This window comes from Urocitellus parryii, chromosome 12, assembly GCF_045843805.1.
Source record: "Urocitellus parryii isolate mUroPar1 chromosome 12, mUroPar1.hap1, whole genome shotgun sequence".
NCBI lineage: Eukaryota > Metazoa > Chordata > Mammalia > Rodentia > Sciuridae > Urocitellus > Urocitellus parryii.
In genome coordinates, this window is record NC_135542.1 from 81,634,987 (window position 1) to 81,655,016 (window position 20,030).

Below are 20,030 nucleotides of genomic sequence, written 5' to 3' on the forward strand. Positions count from 1 at the left end.
GTTGGGATTTGATGTAAGCCCAACTCAAAACCAGCAAGACAGGTCCACATACTGAATCACTGTATAACGGGAGATTAAAATAAAATAGTAAAATAATGGGAATGAGTGTGGAGGACATGGTTTGTGTGATGGAAGAGTAGTTTATCAGCAATTTTTAAAATTTGCAGACATAACATAACCTCAAACTATTTATTTAGAACAGAAATGAGCGGATCTACAAGAATTTTTTTAATTGGTGCATTGTAATTACAAAACAGTGGTATTGTGATATATTCATATAGGCACATAGCACTTCCCCTTTACCTTCCCTCCTCCAGTTACTTTTTGTTTTTTCAGTCCGGAGGATTGAACCTAGGGGCACGTAGCCACTAAGCCACATTCCTAGCCCTTTTTCAGTTATAGATGGACACAGTACCTTTATTTTTTATATGGTGCTGAGGATCGAACCCAGCACTTCACACATGGTAGGCAAGTGCTCTACCACTGAGCTACAATCCCAACCCATCCGTATCCCTTTTTATTTTCTATTTTGAGACAGGGTCTGCTGAACTGCTGAAGCTGAACTTTTGATCCTCTTGCCTCAGCCTCCAAGTTGCTGGAATTACAGGCGTGGGCCACAACACCTGGCTTTATTTTTCATTATGTCTACTTGCATTAAATGATCAGAGAAAGTTGATTGAATCCTCTAATAAATGAATATTAGTCTAATTGTGCTATTCAAATCTTCTATCCCCTTCCATTTGAGACCATGTGTATACAAATGTATCAAAAAGGATTACACATAATTAGTTCATAGCTGCTCACTCCAGCTACCAGGTGGCATGTTGATTATCCTGGACTACTTCCCTCACAGAAAGAGCAGTTTTGTCCTTACAGGGACAGACACTAGATTGGATTTGTCATCCCTCCACACAGTATTTCTGCCAGAACTACCATCTGTGTAAACAATGCTCATGCACTGCCCCAGCCCTGTTTGTGATCAAGGTACTCCAACAAAAAGTATACTAGCTAAAATGTGTGGGGAACGGGCAGAAAGTGGCTAAAACATGGGGAAAGACTAGTTGGATCTTACACTGTTCATGATGAGACAATGATGCTTGGATGAGACAGTGGCAATCAATGTTTAAAACTGGAACAAGACAACCTAATTAAAAAAATCCTTTTGATCCTACATACGTGTTTTTGTGTGTGGTACTGGGGATTGAACACTGGCCTTGTGCATACTAGGCTACCACTCTGAGGTACACCCCCATTTCTGCATATACTTTTATTTATAGAAGGAATCCCAGAATGATCGGTGGTTATTCTTAGAGAAAGGTAAGAGATTGTAAAGGGAGATTTTCATGTGTTTTTTATACCAATGGGCATTTATCAGTGTTAAGTACACTGGACATTTTTTTTCCTTCTAAATACTTTTTAAAAAATTACATCAATGAATAGATCTAAGTAGAATATGGATTGAGGGATGTACCCAGGATTAAGCCCTAAGAAAGTAAATGTATGGGCTGGGATTGTGGCTAAGTGACAGAGTGCTTGCCTGGCATGTGCTTGCCTGGCATCTTCAGCACTACATAAAAATAAATAAAATAAAGATACTGTGTTCACCTACAGCTAAAAAAAAAAATCAGTGTAAAAGCAAACTTTTTTGGCAGGTTGAGGGGGGGCGGAAGATGTTTTTCAGAATTAACAGACTTGATACAACATTGGGAGGGAATTAACCTGTTTGAAACCAAATATTTAATTTTCTTCATTAAAGTGTTTCAATACAATTTCAGGCAAATACAAACTAGAACACAAAGCCCAGGAAGTCAGAGGAACAATCTTCCAGAAAACAAGGAACACCAAGGCCATCATCTTCCACTTTAATCACAGTAATTGGTGGCCAAAATGGTGCCAGCCAGCCAATGTTATCCAGATTATCGAGTGTTCACCTGAAAAGAAAAAAATTTAGGTTTCAAAACTTATGATATCTTAAAATTGAAAGATGTTTCAATTATTTCAATTATTCAACCCCCCCGCCCTTGGTACTTGATATTGAATCCAGGGACACTTTTAACATTGCGCCACATGTATCTCCAGTCCATTTTGTTTTTTATTTTGATACTGGGCTGTCCTTGAACTTGCGGTACCCAGGCTATCCTTGAACTGGCCATCCTCCTCAGCCTCCAGAGTTACTAGGATCATGAGTGTACAAATGCACCAGGTCCTCATTTGTACAGGTGAAAAACACTATAAGCTTATAACTTTCATAATTAGCAAGCATTTATCATTAAAACTAAACTTGTAGAGCAATTTACAACATATATATACTCACCACGTCATCAATTTTCAGAATGCTCCGGACAGTTTCAGTTGCTAGAGTCAGAGCACTGACTGAAACCAACAGGGGCTGTACAACCATTTCTTCCAAAATGTTAGAAATACCACCCTGCAAATCACCAGAAGTTGATTTTAAAGTGTTTGTAATTCTATACATTAGCAACCAACCAACTTGTCACCAGTATGCTAAGACCTTTTCAAATCTATCTTTCTCTTGGTTCTAGGTAAGGCTAAGGTAAGATATTCTATAAGCTCTTTTCTACATCATTTTTTAATCCCGGGGATTTAACCCAGAGGCACTTTACCACTGCGCTACATCCCTAGCCCTTTGCATTCTGAAATGGGGTTTCACAAAATTGTTTAAGGTCTCATGACGTTGCTGAGGCTGGCCTGGAATTTACAATCCTCCTTCCTCAGACCCCAAAGCCACTGAGATTACAGGCCTGTGCCACTGCACCCAGCCAACTCCAGAACAACTTCTAGATATGGTTTCCTTAAAAAAATATCCCAACAAAATTAGGTAGATTATTATAGTAGTTAAAAAATTCTGAGATCTTGGTCGTAGCTCAGAGGTAGAGCGTTCACCTAGCACGCGTGAGGCACTGGGTTCGATCCTCAGCACCACATAAAAATAAAATAGATATTGTATCCACCTATAACCAACCTTCAATGCTTAAATCAATGGTGAGTCTTAATTCTGAATCAGGCCAAGTTGGTCTACTATTCCTTTACATCTCCTATTTCCTATCTTAAAGTCTCTACTACACCATCCTAATACTTAAAAAAAAATTTTTTTAGTTGTAGATGGATACAAGATCTTTATTTATTTATTTTTATGTGGTGCTAAGGATCAAACCCTCTGTCTCACACATGCCAGGTAAGAGCTCTATCACTGAACTACAATCCTACCCCACCACTCTAATCCCTTTTATCTCAGCCTCAAAAAAAAAAAAAAAAAAAAAAAAGAACACCCCCAAAAGAGTCCCAAAACTTTGCATTGGCCTACCCTCCTGCTTACAAAATTTTACTGGTTCTAAACCACTGGAAGAAAAATGCCTGTCTCAATACTCTAGGGTATTCTCATTCTAGCTTTTTATCTTTCCAACTTTAGTATTTACTATATCACCAACATTGGCCTCTCCCCTGTATACCAGTACGTCCCTCTCTGAAATTTCCTCATCCCCTAACCAAAGTTGTATAATCATAGAAGTTTTTCATAACCAGGTCATACTGTCCTGTGGAGTTCTGTACTATTCAAAAAATAACGTCTTGGATTACTAGTTCCCCCCCATCACATATTGCCTTACTTAAGCATTAATTAAAAAGGGGAATATTATTGCTGTTTCATGTGTTTACATTACTAAACCAGCTGATGCTCAAGCACAGGAGAAATGGTTAGTATTTATGTAGAATTAGTAATACATTTAGTCTTCACAACATATCTGACATTATTATCTCTATTTTACCAACTGAGGAAATTGAAGCATGGACTAAATATCTTGCTAAAAAAAAAAAAAAAAATCAATAAGTGGCAGAGTTAATAAACAAATAATATTTCCCAATTAAGGCATCATTTTCATTCTCAAAGGCATCATTAACTGGTAGTAGATCTCATCTTTAAATTAAAAAAAAAAAAATACTACTTTTCACTACAAAGCCTTCCATTACAATCATAAGATTTTCAATGTTTTTATATTAACATGTTCTGCAATAATTAAAAGGACTTTTGCTATTACCTTTCGAACATTAATGCCTGTAGTTTTTTCTCCTTGGGCATGCCGATTTCTTAGTTCTGTTACTGTAGAAATGGGATTCAGGCCAGCATTTTCAGCTAGTGTAGATGGAATGACTTCCATAGCATCTGCGAAAGCACGAACACAATAGGATTCCATGCCACTCAGTGTTCGTGAATATTCAGTCAATCGTAGGGCCAACTCTATTTCTGGAGCACCACCTCCTGCAATAAGCGCCCTGAAAATACAAAATATGTTTAGCTTATTTTAATCCAACAGAAAGCTATTTTTAATAATTTATGATTTATACTTTAAAAAAAAGCCCAAATATAGTTTTTTTTTGTTTGTTTGTTTTTTTGCGGGGGGAACATATAGATTACTGGGAAGTGAACCCAGGGGTACTTTACTACAGACTCATATCCCCAACTCTCTTTTTTTTGAGACACAGTCCAAGTTGCCGAAGCTATCCTTGAACTGGGTGATCCTCCTGCTGTGTCTCAATCTTTGAGCTGAATAACTGGGATTACAGGTGTGTGCCACTGTGCCCAGCAAAATGTTGTTTCTCTATTTTTATGTGGTTGCTGAGGATTGAACCCAGTGTCTCACACACACACTAGACAATCGCTCTACCACTGAGCCACAACTCCAGCCCCAAATATAGAAGTTTTAATGTTCAAACTATTACTTAGTTAATGTTAACATTTACATTACCTCTTCTTCACTAAGCAGCGAACAACACACAGGGCATCATGAATGGAGCGCTCAGCTTCTTCAATCACCAGTTTATTAGAACCACGAACCACAATTGTAACAGTTTTTCCAGGGCTTGCACAGCCTGTAATCTTTAGTAAACAACTTTCAGAATAGGTATCTGAGGCAAAGATGAAAAATAAAACCTAAAGCCAACCCAGGTGAACGAAAGCTAATTATCATAATAAACACTAGTTACCTTGAGCAGTTTGCCAGACCCATTTAAATTGATCTCTTCAGCTAATTCAGCAGAACCCAGCATGTCAGCAGTGAATTGGTCAATATGAGCAACTGGTTTGGTTCCAATTGTCTAAATCAAAGAATCAAATCCTCAAATTATCACATTTATTTGATCAATGAACACTCTACATAAACAGATGTTAATATTTTACCTTACAAATGAATTCAATGTCTTCTCTTTCAATATCCTTAATCACCATAATCTTCATCTTATTCAGAAAATGTAACGCAAGATCACTAAGAGCATCTCTAAAATACAAAATTAGTATTTAGTTAATACTAATTAAAATACATTTTGCTATTCAAGAGCTTTTTTTTTTGGAGGGGTTGTGGGGAGGGTTACTTGGGATTGAAACTCAGGGGCACTCAACTACTGCCACATCCCCATTCCTATTTTGTATTTTATTTAGAGACAGGGTCTCACTGAGTTGCTTAGAGTCTCACTTTTGTGGGCTCTGAACTCGAGATCCTGCTGCCTCAGCCTCTGGAGCCGCTAGGATTACAGGTGTACACCATCATGCCTGGCTCAATAGCTTTTAAGCTTTAAAATTATTTTATGTTGTTCAAATGGCCAATTTTTACATTAAGTTTAAAATTCTAAAATCAATTTCCAATTCTACTGAAAATTATTATAACTGTGAAACTTTTTAAAATGGACTTTCTCCCAATACCATAAACCACGAGAGAATTAGATCATTTTTGTTAATAAGTGCATTTTTGTAATTCAAAGTTTAATGATACTTCATGAATTTAGAAATGTGATTCAGACTCTAGAAATTTACACTTTCCCACAAATTATCTGGAAGGATCCTTTTAACAACCCTATGACACTGAAAAGGTAGATATTACTATCTGTTTCAATTATCTCTGTTGAACTTGCAGATTGAGTTTTAGGTGCAATTTATTCAAGGTCACTAACTATTATATAACTTGGAACTGTCTTCCAATTGCCCATCAAGGACTCTACAAAAATATCCATAGTACTTTCTGGTATAACAAACCAATGGAGGAAAACAGGAATGTGCCTACCTGTCAGAAAGAAAATATCAAAGGAGGAAAAAAAGGGATCAGTCACACTTTGGAGAATTCCTTTGATCTATTTACTATCTAAACATTTCCAGGAAAATAAAATTTAAAAAATTTAATTTTTGATATTTATTTATTTTTTAAACAATATTGTTAAATTGCTCAGGCTGGCCCTGGACTTTTTTTTTTAATCTTTCTTTTTTTGGTGTAGATGGACATGATGCCTTTAATTTATTTACTTTTATGTGGTGCTGAGGATTGAACCCAGTGCCTCATACTTGATAGGCAAGTGCTCTACCACTGAGCTACAACCCCAGCCCTGGCCTTGAACTTTTAATCCTCTTGCCTCAACCTTCTGAGTAGCTGGGATTACAGGTGAGCCCAACTGCATGCAACTTAGCTTTTAAAAAACAAGGGATTTCATTTACTTGCTATTAAAGACCTTGGTGGTACACACCTGTAATTTTAGCAACTTGAGGATCGAAAGTTTAAAGCCAGCCTGAGAAACTTAGTAACATCCTAAGTAACTGACTTAGACCCTGTCTCAAAAAAAAAAAAAAAAAAACAACCAGTTTGAATAAATAAATATACAAATAGATAAAATAGATAGCACTGGGTATGTAGTAGCTCAGTGGTAAAGTATCCCCGGGGTCAATCCCCAATACCAAACAAAACCATGGTCTAGTAAGATTATATACCCCATATTATACTAAATGGAAAAGAAAACACCTTTTAAAAAAAATTACAGAATTGAGTAAATTTCTTTCTTTTTTTTTCAGTTCTCGATGGACCTTCATTTATATGTGATGCTAAGAATCAAACTCAGTGCCTCACACATGCTGGGCAAGCACTCTACCATTGAGCTACAACTCCAGCTCAAGAAACCACTTATTAATATTTTTTAAATATTTATTTTTTTAATTGTAGTTAGACACAATACCTTTATTTCACTTATTTATTTTTATGTGGTGCTAAGGATCGAACCCAGTGGTCTCATGCATGCAAGGCAAGCACTCAACCATTGAGTTACAACCCCAGCCCACCACTTTTTATTATTAATAAAAATATAATAATGCTCTAAAATATAGATTCACTCTATGTTTCTTGTGACTTACTCAGCTCACCATTTCTTAAAAATACAAAACCAAAAACAAACAAACAAAAAACTCTAGTGGGGAAATCACAGTATTTTGTGTAGTTATAATGCACTAGTAAAAAAAAAAAAAAAAAATAAGGGGGGAAAAAGTAAAGAAATGCTAGTTAGGGCTGGTTCAATGGTAAAACATTTGCCTGGCCTGTGAGATACTCTGGGAATCAGCTAGTAGTTATCCAAAATCAATAATAATTAAGAGATGAACAAAACACAGTCCCACCTTAGGATAGACTTCTGTATCAGAAGGACATTACATCCTGTTTTTTTAATTTGCTTCACTAAATTTAAAATATAGGCTCTCTCTTCTCGCAGTACTCGGTCCATCTGGGCATAGTCGGAAACTACTATTTGATTATCCATCTGTTTAAAAAAAGAACTTATTAATAGTATGTACAGTTAAAAGATTTCAAGTCAGAAGAATTTTAAGTAAAATTATATATAAAGTCAATGAAAAAATCATACAAAACAATAGACACACATAGAAAAGTCTGGAAAAATACACATATACACACACTTCAGTCTTTTACTCAACTATATCCACTATTGTCTTATAAAAAAATTTTAAAGCTCAGCGCCTACTTGTAATCCTTTAAACTCCAGAGGTCTGGTAGGAAAATTATAAGTTTGAGGCAGCCTCAATAATACAGTAAGGCCCTAAGCAACTTAGTGAAATCCTGTCTCAAAATAAAAAACAGAATATATAGCTCAGTGGCAAAGTACTCCTGGGTTCAATCCCTAATACCAAAAAAATAAATAAATAAAACAACAAAAAAACCCAAACATTTTTGATAATCATGTAAGGAATGGCAATCTTTTTCACATAAATATTCTCTCTCTTTCCACACACACATACTCACCTATAAACAGCTTCAGTTGCATCTTTTTTACTCTATGGCTTTTCAAAAAAGTGTGCAGGGCACAGCAGTGCACATCTATAATCTGAGCCACTTGGGAGGCTTAGGCAGGAGGATCACAAGTTCAAAGCCAGCTTTAGCAACTTAGTGAAGCCCTAAGCAACTCAGCGAGACCCTGTTGTCTCAAAATCAGTAATAAAGGACTGGGGATATGGCTCAGTGTTTTAAGTGCCCCTGGGTTCAATGTGCACTACCATTAATGAATAAGTAATGATATGCCGAGAAGTAGCAAGGACAAATCCCTTTATGTTACCACATTAAACTACATTAATTTTTGTAAGGGTGAAACTTTAAAGAGACAAAATACAAAATAGGAAACCGGTATGGTAACATAAGGAATTACGAGAGCAAATCTTGAGATGTTAACCACCTCTTTGAGAGAATGGCACTCATACTAATAGATACTGGACTATCTTAAGTAAAAAGCAATTTCTTCATAATGTATAAAAGCAAACTGATTTAAGGTTCCATTTATATAAGAAACATTGGTAGCAACTGCACAGGTGAAGTTCCTGTTCTGAAAAAGCTAGAAAGAATCTGAAAATTCCACAAACATTGTAACTTATCCTTTTATTTGATACATATTTCCAATCATAATTTATGTTCTAATGTGAAGTATATCACAGAATTTCAATGATTATTCAATTAAGGCTACAGTCTTGTCACCAGTGATAACAACACTATTTTTGTCTCAGTTTATGGATCCATTTGAGATTTATAGGTTTGTTTTGTTGGTGTTAAGAATCAAACCAGAGCCTTGCATAAGATATGCAATACTTTACCACTGAGCTACCCAAGCCAAGATTTTTTTTTAATCACTAGTATCAACATCCCCCCCCCCCCAAAGGTGATGAGGAATGATTGAGACCAGTGAGCTATATCCTCAGCCCTTCCTAAAAATTTATTTTGGTACAGGGTGGGGTGGGGGTGGGGGTATTAAACCCAGAGGCACTTAACCACTGAGCCACATCCCCAGCCCATTTAAATATTTAGAGACAAAGCCTTGTTCAGTTGTTGAGGCTGGCTTTGAACTCTCAATCCAAGCCACCGGGATTACAGGCATACACCACTGTGCCCAGTCTTTTCTAATTTTTGAGACCCGAGCTCACCAAGTTGCCTAGGCTGGTCTCAAATACAACTCTTCTGCTTTAGCATCCTGAGCAGCTGGGATTACAACATGTATCACTACATCCAGTAGCATTTTCTATCTTTATTTTAATGAATAAACACCTCAGTTACTAAAAAGTCAAATAATAAAAAGGAAACCAGTTTCATTTGGAATCTACTTACATCAGTTTTGGGAGCAGATAAGCAAAATTGAATAAGCCCAATTTTGGCTTTTTCGACTCTGTTTATGCCCGAATTTGCCACTTTTTGGGTGAGAACTAGTCCTTCCACCAATTCACAGTCATCAATTGTTCCACTAAAAGGAAAAAAATAAAATAAAATAGAAGTGGTGAAAATCTGAAAGTTTAACCAGTCTTGAATAGATTAAAAATCATCAATCCAATCATCAGCCTCACATTAGTATCCCATTCCCAGAATACTCTGATCTTCTATTGTCTTACCATAATAAGGGAATATAAATAACAGTTTGAGATTCCTATATGAACATATGTTCTCAAGAAAACAAAACAAGAAAGAAAGCAAGCTTTGTGACTTTCATCTAGGTATTTTTCATTTAACTAGATTTATTTTTGACAATATGAAAGTTATAAGAGACTTATAGAGATGCTTACCCAAGCTTCTTAACTATTTTAATATCTCTTAGGTCTACACTAGTAGCCGTGGCTGGATCAATCACTTTCATCACTGCATTTACACTCATTGGAGAAAGCAGACTTGAATACTGAGAGACAACCTAAAATTATTGAAAAAGAAAAAAAAAAACAGATTGAATTCTTATCTCCTTTTTTGGGTGGGATGGGGAAAGAAAACCACATGATTGGACACTGTATATAAAATTGCCTTGTTCAGCCAGGGGCACAGACTAAAAATACCCATTTGTTTTTCTTTTCTTTTTTTTAAAATTAATATAGTATCTGGGACTGTCCCGATTACCAAAAGTTTTATAGGATACCCAAAAGAGCATCCTACTAATTTTATATGGAGGTTTCCTACCTAAAATAAACATGTGATCAAGTTATGCGTGTAATATTGAGGGGCTGGCAAAACAGCTAATGGTTAACATTTATTGGTCACTCATTATATACAGAAAGTGGCTATAGCACATTATATATTATTTGTTTTGTTTTTGGTGTTAGGGATCTAATCCAGATACTTGTGCATGCAAGGCAAGCACTCTACCAACTGAGCTATATCCCCAGCCCTCACTTCACATATTATTAACCTCATTCACTCACTCTCTTCTTTTTTCCAGGGCCAAAGACTGAACTCAGGGCCCTGTGTATGCTAGGCAAGCACTCTGCCACTGAACTAACAACTGGACTAAAACAGAGGCCAAGTCATATGCCCAAAGTCACACAACTTAGTTGTGAAGCCAGCAATGAACATGAACGGTGTAGATTCTATAACTAGTGCTTGTAACCATTATGCCATATTAGTTCTGGGGAGTATTCAACATCATTTAATGTCACTAATACTATCTAGCTTTCCACTTAACATTTAAAGAAAATGAATATGTGGATTTAATACCGAAATTTTTATATTATAAATGTTCCCCAAAATGTAAAAGTTCATCCCCTGCTTTAAAGCTATAACTAAAAACCAAAAATGGACTTAATACATATTACTCTCTTTTGTTAGCCCTATCGATACTTTAAATTCATAATTTAATCCAATTCAGTTTTACAATTTAGTTACCTAGTCTCTCAAGACTTAACCATTCCCTCGGGCTTGTCTCACCTTTGAATTTAATGAAGTGGTTGCACTATTCAACAAAGTTTCTCTGTCACTCAGTTCCACAGGTCGAGACATGTCAGTCAAAACTTCAATACCCTTTTCCAAAGCTTTCTGGAATGACTCGGAAATGATGGTTGGATGAATTCCTGACATTTATGAAAGTCTAGTTACTTAATTGTAACAGATAATCTACGTCATGACTTAAAATTTTTCTACTCATTAAAATATCACTCACAAATACTTTTTCTTTCTTGTGGTGCTGGGGAATGAACCCAGGGCCTCACATGTCAGGCAAGTGCTACAGCTCTGAGCTATATTTATCCCCAGTCCACAAATATTTAAAAAAAAAAATTTTTTTTTAAGATCGACAGAATGCCTTTATTTTATTCATTTATTTTTATGTGGGTGCTGAGGATCAAACCCAGTGCCTCCTGCATGCTAGGCAAGCATTCGCTCTGCCACTAAGCTACAGTCCCAGCCTCCACAAATATTCTTAATACAAACTAATTTATGCTTCTGTTAGAAACATCAAGATTTATATAAATTTAACTGCTAACCTTGGCTAATAATTTACTTTTACTTAATCTGAAACAAATTCATGTAGATACTGAAGGTTGAGACCAAGTTTTATATTTTTCAAAACATCACATGTCTACATAATAAATAAGAGTAACAGGAAAATCACTACTATGATTAAGCACTATTTACCAAAGAACCCTCATTTTCCCTCCCAAATCATATCTTATCTCACAATCTAAGATTAATAAAAATAATACCACCTCTTCATTTCTGAAAAGTAAAACTCTACTGAGTACTATATGGAAAAAAGAAATGTGGCAAAAACCAGAAGCAAAACAGCTAAATCTAAAATTTCCTGGTAAAAACAGTAACTATTTCTAATCAGTATTATTTTACTTAAGATAACTTGGCTTCCTCTAAATTTTAAAAAACTTTTCTGCTTTTTTATTCAGTAATAAATTACCTCCTACCTACCTTTCTGAAGAAGCTTGGTACAGGAATCTAAGAGAGAGCCAGCAATGATGACCACTGATGTGGTGCCATCTCCTGCTTCTATATCTTGAGCTTTAGACAGCTCCACAAGCTAAGTGAACAGAACATGGCAAATGACTCAGTAAAAAATGAGAACCCAATAACATCAAATTCTCACATCAATCACAAACTGAAATTAAAGATTCAACATAATTCTTACCTTCTAATTTGTTGTCTGACTTGGATTTCATTTTAAAATGAAAGCTGTACATTTGTAGTACAAGACATTCTTATAAAATTTTATACAAGGCCATATTATGATTTCTGATCCAGATTGTGGTGTAAAGAGAAGTTCTCAAAAAATTCTCTGAAAAGTTGTCATCGGGCTGGGGATATAGCTCAGTTGGTAGAGTGCTTGCCTTGCATGCACAAGGCCCTAGGTTCAATCCCCAGCATATCTCTCTCTCTCTCTCTCTCTCTCTCACACACACACACACACACACACACACACACACACACACACGTTGTCAAAAAGCATCAATGGCTGGGCACAGTGGTGCATGCCTGTAATTCTAGCATTTCGGGGGGGGGGGTCTATGGCAGGAGGATCTCAAGTTCAAATCCAGCCTCTGCAACTTAGTGAGACCTTGTCTCAAAAAACAAAGTGAAAACAAACAAAAAAACCCAAAGCATTGATATTGCCAGACAGAGTGGCATACATAATCACAGCAACTTGAGAAGCTGAGGGGATACACATCAACAGTAAAGTATTCCAGCACCAAAAAGTATGAAAATTGTATCATAGGTACCACATAGTCTTGCAAGTTATGAAATGAGGCATTCCAGATAAGGATGAAATATCAGTTTAAAGTCCTTTACCAAGCTTACCAGAACCTACCTCATATGAGCACAATCTGATTATTTTTAAAAGTCATCTTTATAAAATTAAAGGGTCTTTTGTTTTGAGATGAGTATCTCACTATGTTGCCACGACTAGACTCAAGGAATTTTTCGGGTTCAGCATGAGTGCCTGGACTACAGGCAGACAAACTATGCCTATCACAACATTTTAATAGATATGGCCTTTTTTTTACCCCCCAACCAATATGACTTCTCACTTGACATGTGAATCACAATTTTGACCCTTTGTTAAATCAGTATTTTAAATAAATGTCAATGTAAATTTTGACAAATTTATTTTATACACAATTAAAATTATTCTGTTGTCTGTTTGGCTGGAATTTTGTGGAGTCCTGGGTTTAATCCCTAGCACTACAAAAACAAATTGTTATCTTTCAGCTAATGCTCATTATACTAATAATCTATACTAAAAAAAGATATAATTTATGTTTTTATCTTCTCCTCCTCAACTGTAAAGCACATTCTTATGGACAAGGACAAGGTTACTCATGTTTTACTAGCATCACTCTGAAGAGATACATAATTTTCTTAAAATCGTACCTAGTTAACATAAAGAAAAAAATTTACCATGTTTAAATGCTATAATGTGACCAAATAAACAAATTTAACTCTTTACCAAATAAGCAAATTAAACTTTATCAAATATCAAACAATATACTAAAATACACAAATTTCACCTATAATTATACTTACCATTCTGGCTGCTGGATGCAATACTTGCATCTGTTTCAAAATGGTGGCCCCATCATTTGTAATGGTCACATCACCTTTTCCATCTTGAATCTGGAAGTTTTTTTTTAAAGTTATATTTCAATGTGACACCATAAAAGTTCTATTAAATTTAATACTTCAGAGAAATTCATTTACGTCTATACAGAGTTTAATTTCAAATTCTTTCCTTACATTGGCAAAAAAAATCTAAGAACAGCCTAACTTTACAAAAGAATAATTGGCTTTATTCAGAGTACTTTGAAAGTAAAGAAATATACATACACAAGAGAGGACAAAAAAGACACTATAAAGAATCGCTACAGGAGCTGGAGCTCACTGGTACAGCACTTGACTAGCACATGTGAGGCACTGTGTCCATCTACAACTAAAAATTTTTAAAAAACCACTATGATTTCTGGTTTCATACTAATGATTAGAGAAACACCCTTTCTACCAGAACTCCAAAAAGATGGCACCATGTAATGTGGTTAACACAAGTAGCTTATTTCATAGTATCTTTAAAAAGGGCAAAAGCATTGGTAGGAGACATATGAATTTAGAATCCCGAGGAAATAATAATCTTTATTTCATCCAGAGAATATAATATATTGTTTTCTTTTTTTGGGGGGTTATTAACTAGCACTGAACCTAAGTGTGTACCATTCAAGTTACTGAAATGTATTTATTAACTCAACAACATACAAGTTGAAATCTCACAGACCCTTACCAAGGCATCATCTACAGGAACACTGAACTCAAGTCCTGACTCCTGGACATACTTTTCATTTAACTACAAAACAAAGAACTACTTTGTGTATGGACTCTCGTTGTTTAAAAAGCATTCAACAAAATGTGAATTAAGTCGTGTTCACCTCAAAGTAATCTCTCCTTCCTCTGAACTCACAAGGTACTTTTTAAACAGGACATCTTAACCCTTTGTATTAAGTAGTAAAAATAATGGTGCTTAGTTAAAAGTATTGAATGATTTAGCTTTTTACCATTTTATCCATTCCTTTTGGTCCAAGGCTTGTTCTAATAGCATCAGCAACCGCTATAAAGGAAGAAGAAAAAAAATTAACCCTTCAAAAAGCAGTGTTCCTCCTTTCAAATTATCATTTTTGTCCTTATTAGGGTATGGTATACAACAATTTACTATGTACACTGGAGAAAATTCATGTCTGGGCTGGGGTTGTGGCTCAGTGATTGAGGGCTTGTCCAGCACTTATGAGGCACTGGGTTCGATCCCAGAACCAGATTAAAAAAAAGAAAAAGAACAAATTAAAAAAAGGTATTGTGTCCATCTACAACTACATATATAAATGTATAAAGAAAATTCACGTCTAATAGTAACATAGGAAAACAATTATTACTTTTTTTATTACTAAGTTTATGATGCTTCACATTTGTGTTATAGTCATTATGTATAGTATTTATGTTCTGCTTCTGGCAGAATACATTCTAGGGATTCCTTTAAGCATCAAAATGGTACAATCTAGTTATAAGCTGATTGGGGACTGTATTATTTCCTGTTCCTTTAAAAAGGACAAGCCAACAAAAGACTAGACTTTCTAACTTACTATCTAATTCATTTGTTTACTTTTTCTCCCCTCCCAAGAATATAATCTCTGAAATAAAAAACTTCAGTTTTAGCAGGGCGTGATGGTGTACAACTGTAATCCCAGTGGCTCAGAAAACTGAGGCAGGAGGATGGCAGGAGTTCAAAGCCATTCTCAGGAACAGTGAGTCGCTAAGCAACTCAGTGGGACCCTGTCTCTAAATAAAATAAAAAAGGACTGAGGATGTGCCCCAGAGGTTAAGCACCTGGGTTCAATCTCAGGTACCAAAAACCAGAAACAAAAAAACACACAAAAACCCCAAACTTGAGTTTTGTTCAGCAATATGAACATGGTATATATTCATGGCTAACAGAAGAAATTAATACTAACACTGTTAACAAAGCAAACCTCAATGGTATAACTCCTGAAAATGCTATAGAACACTACACACCAACAAAATAAAGACAAAAGCATATTATGAAACATCTCTAGATATGACTTATTATTCCAAAGTCATGCTCCTACTAATTATCAATGAGAAAGTTTCTATTAATTCACTTACAATTTTTCTGAGAGAAACTAAACTTGAGAAATAGTATTCTCTCCCCTTTTCTTTGACAAGTCCAGGACAAATGAGTAGTTCTTTCCCCTCTTTCTGCATACCACTGCACCTCACACACACAGATTGTCTCTATTCCTTTTATTCTCCACAATTAGCAAATGGATTACCCATACAGCATGAACAGTAACACACCACCTTATTTTATTGGTGGTATTGGGGACTGGACCCAGGGATGCTCTATCCTTGAACTACATCCTAAGCCCTTTAGATTTTTTATGTTGAGACAGGATTTCATTAAGTTGCAGAGGCTAGCCTTGAACTTGTGATTCCCTCCTGCTTCATTCTCCTGAGTTGCTGGGATTATGACCTAGCAATAATAATCTTTAAAAATTTAGCAGAACATACATTGTATAATTTTAAACCTGTATTTTATTAATTTTGTAAAACTTTGGTGAATACTACAATTTCAGGTGATATACTAGACCTGTATACCACAATTTTACAAAAGGGACTTAGAATGCTTTGTTATCTATCAATGTGAATACTCTGGAAAATTATCTGTTTTTCATATAAACATAGTATTCTAGACTTCTTATATCTCTGAAAGTATTGGAAGTTTAATAAAAATGATGTGGCATAAGCAGGCACAAGACTCATGCTGAATAGTACTAAAACTATTAGTACTTTTATGTGTGTGCTGTTTTCCTCAATAAATGGTATCCTCATGTTTTTTTGTGGTGGCCCCCAGAATTAAGGTAAAAATAAACCCGGTAGAAGTTTTTCTCAGTTGGATTTTGTCAAAAGGATTGTGTCTGACTCAGACAAACTTGTTATGTCCCTTTGCTCTATGAGATCTCCTGACTTAAGATCCACAAATTATGTTCTTAGATAATCTAGGTGCCTTATGTTTGAAATGTTAGAGTATTTTTCGCATTTTGTATCTTGTTTATTGAAAATTAACGATAACTTATAATCGTTTGACCATCCCAATGGCCCCTGTTTCTTTCAACATCTTGACCCTTATCTACGTAAATTTCAATTATGGCTCCATAGACAATACATGAAATCAACAATCTCAATTTCCAGGAGTATTATTTCTTGAACTTCCAAATGAATCTAAGCATCTGCTCAATCTTACCTCTTCAACTCATTAGCCCCAAACAGGAATATTTTTTTCTTTGACCATTCAGCATCTATATTTTAGCAACATCACATTCCCAATCACTTGGGCTAATGACAGCAAATAGTTTCAAGATGTGACATATATCATTCACATATGTGAATGATATATACACACCACATACCTACATGTGTAATCTGTATTATTTATGTGCACACACATATATTATATCATATACACATTCTCATTTAATCCTAACAGTAACTTTACAAATTAGTCATTACCTCATTCCACTGAAGAATGATCTGTAGCTGCCAGAGAAAAAACACTTTCCAGGACGCTAGATCTTTCAAGATCTGGCTCCAGCCTACCTTTCCAATCTCATTGCTTCTTTGTCATCTTATTCTCCAAACCAAATTACTCGCTATACTCAATGCACAACCAGACGGGATCTCTAAGCCTTTGGTCTCAAGTTTCCTTCCACACTTTACTATTTCAACTTGATTTCTATTAATCCTCATAACTCTAAAAAAGCAAACATGTTCCTCTTCAATTTTATGGGTAAGGAAATCTCGGTTCAGAGATTAAAAATCACAAAGTCACATAAATAGAGAATGAAACTAGGGTCTTTTGATCTCCACTACTTGCCATACTATTCTTTAGAGCTAAGAAAGTGTTTCTCCACTACAGAGATGACACAGACGTAGCTTTCCATAATCACTCTCCAAAAGATGGGTCAGTTCCCTACACCATACAATACAATGTGTTCCGCCCTAGTTTAAACGCGAGAATTACCCAATTAGACCCAATAATTGTGCCGAAGAAAACTTATTTAAACGCGTTGTTGTAAGAATAAGAACGCTCAAAATTACTGTGCAAGCAACGGTCAGTGGGCTCAATAAGCAAATAAGGATTAACTTTTAAGCGTCAGATCCCAAAGAGCCGCTGCAGGCAGTCTTCAGCAGTTTGAACTGAACTGCTTTCGGTTCCAGCGTGATTAACACAAAACCCAGGTGGAAAACAATGGGCGACTAAAATCCAGAATGGATACCGACCACTCCTTAGGCAGGGTCAGAAATTACTGGCTTAAAAAAAAAAAACACACTCAGAGAAAGAATCCCTTCATAGTGCTTCCACTGGGAAAAGGCCACCCTGAAATAACAGGAAGTGGGCCATACCCACACAAGTTCAGGGTGAGAGAGCAGAACTTGACCCCACACTGCTGCGAGGATCAGGCTTGGGATTGGAACGAGGGTGATACCTTTGGCCGCGGAAATGTTGCTGAAGCGGATCTGGGCCGGCTTGTCGCGGTCCTGATAGGCGCCTTTTCCTCGGCCGCCAGAAGCCCCAGCGGGCGCCCCGCTTCGGGGTGCCATATTCTCTGGCATGGCAAACCTGGCTGAGTCTGCCGAAGTTCAGGAAGGACGGATGGACGCGGATTCAGGTCGGCCGGACTAACGGTACGCGCCCACCGCCTTCACGAACCTTCCAGAAAACGGCGCCGGCGCCGGGAGGGGGCGGAGGTGGAGAAGGGGCCTGTCTAGTGGCGCGTCGCCGGCCTGACGTAAGAGGCTGGCCGCCGCGCGCCGGTTGAGGTGGTTGAGCGCCGGGATCCGGCACTAGGAGAGTGGACTCCCAGGTTGCTGGGGGCTGCAGGCGCGGTGGGGCGCATTCCCGCGATGCCACAATGACAGCGCGCCATTTTTATAGGCGAGTGTTGTGGACACCACATCTCCTACTCCACCCTTCTCGACTCTGAGGTCCCCTCCTCTAAGCGGCTGGACCTATAGTAGCGGTCATGCGCGCTTCAGTCTTCTGCGGAATTGTTAGTTCAGTTTCCCTTTGTTCAGCCGTATGCCTGACTCCTATTTTATTATCCATTATTATCCATTTTATTCAGTTTGAAAGGGGGTTGAAGGAGACGATTTGCGATGGGTGATGAACGCTTTCCTTTGTTTTAGGTGTTAAGGTTAAGCGGGCGCGGTGGTGCAGCCTGTAATCCCAGCGGCTTGGGAGGCGGAGGTCGGCGGATCGCGACTTCAAAGCCAGCCTCAGTAACTTGGCGAGGCGCTAAGCAACTCAGTGAGACCCTGTCTCTAAGTAAAATACAAAATAGAGCTGGGGATATGGCTCAGTGGTAAAGTGCCCCTGAGTTCAATCCCCGGTACCCCCTTTCCCCCCCAAAGTGTTAAGGTTAATTGTTTCGTACTCGTTGTTATTGGGTGATAGTTAGAAGCTTAAGTATATTCTGGTTAAATGCCAGAGAACTTTTCAAAATTTGTGACCACCTGTCAAAGACTGCCTGTCAGTACAACCCACTCGACTTCTGTTGGTTTCTCCTACATAACATAGCCACTGAGTCTTAGGGAGTTTACTTACCTGCTAAGCAAAATGCTAACGTTTTACATATTTTATCTCATTTAATCCTCGACAATAATCCTGTGAAATAGGTGTCATTATCTTTACTTGGTGGAGTAATGAAGTTCAAGATAGACGAGTAAGTTGATGGAAGCAGTATTCCAATACAGAGCAAAGACTCTGTCATATCTAACCTGCTGAGTTCTCATTACCATTATATTTGAATTGGGAGATTTTTGTAGGAGTTTCATTCAGTATTTGTTCCCAAGTTATTAAGCCCCCATAAAGTGACAGATGCCTACTATGGGTCCAAGTACGATTGTTCCAAGGACGTGATCCTGTGATCATGAGGTGTTTGTACACCCATCCAGGCTGTTAGATGTCGGAGATGAACTTCCTAGGTCCCTGTGATCTATAAGCCTTTGGGATCAACTTATCTTCAAAGAAACAATTTACTTCCATGTAGCACATAAACATTCTATGATTATTTGTTTAAACAACTTACATAATATGATAGAAACAAGTGGGTGATAATGGAGATAGCATTAATTTGAGGGTCTGAAAGTTTGGGTTTGAGTTCCAGCTCTGATGTTTATTACTATTGAGATCTTGAGCAAGTCATTCTGAGTCGTATTTTCCTCTTCTATAAAATAGGAAGGTTGAATTAGATAATCTATAGAGGCTTATTAAACTCTAGTCCCATTAATGTAAGAAGTAGACCTGTCAGCCTCAGAAGATAGGAAAATTTGAAAGCTGATGTTATTGGTTTCTTGGGACACTCTCCATGGTTATGACAGTTGCTTTGATTATCTGAA

At 36.9% G+C, this 20,030-nt stretch overlaps 1 protein-coding gene across 1 annotated transcript; it reads right to left on the reverse strand.

The window, feature by feature from the left end:
* Window positions 1-1,714: 1,714 nt before the first annotated feature.
* Cct4 (chaperonin containing TCP1 subunit 4) lies at window positions 1,715-18,380 on the reverse strand. Its single transcript, XM_026387224.2, has 14 exons — window positions 18,119-18,380; window positions 14,618-14,670; window positions 13,602-13,691; window positions 11,991-12,099; window positions 11,001-11,143; window positions 9,875-9,996; window positions 9,426-9,558; window positions 7,442-7,581; window positions 5,195-5,291; window positions 5,002-5,112; window positions 4,764-4,894; window positions 4,056-4,290; window positions 2,315-2,428; window positions 1,715-1,931 (listed from the first exon to the last, which is right to left on the reverse strand). The coding sequence occupies exons 1-14, from the start codon at window positions 18,243-18,245 to the stop codon at window positions 1,917-1,919; spliced, it is 1,620 nt and encodes a 539-aa protein (XP_026243009.1). The 5' UTR covers window positions 18,246-18,380; the 3' UTR covers window positions 1,715-1,916.
* Between the last annotated feature and the right edge of the window lie 1,650 nt (window positions 18,381-20,030).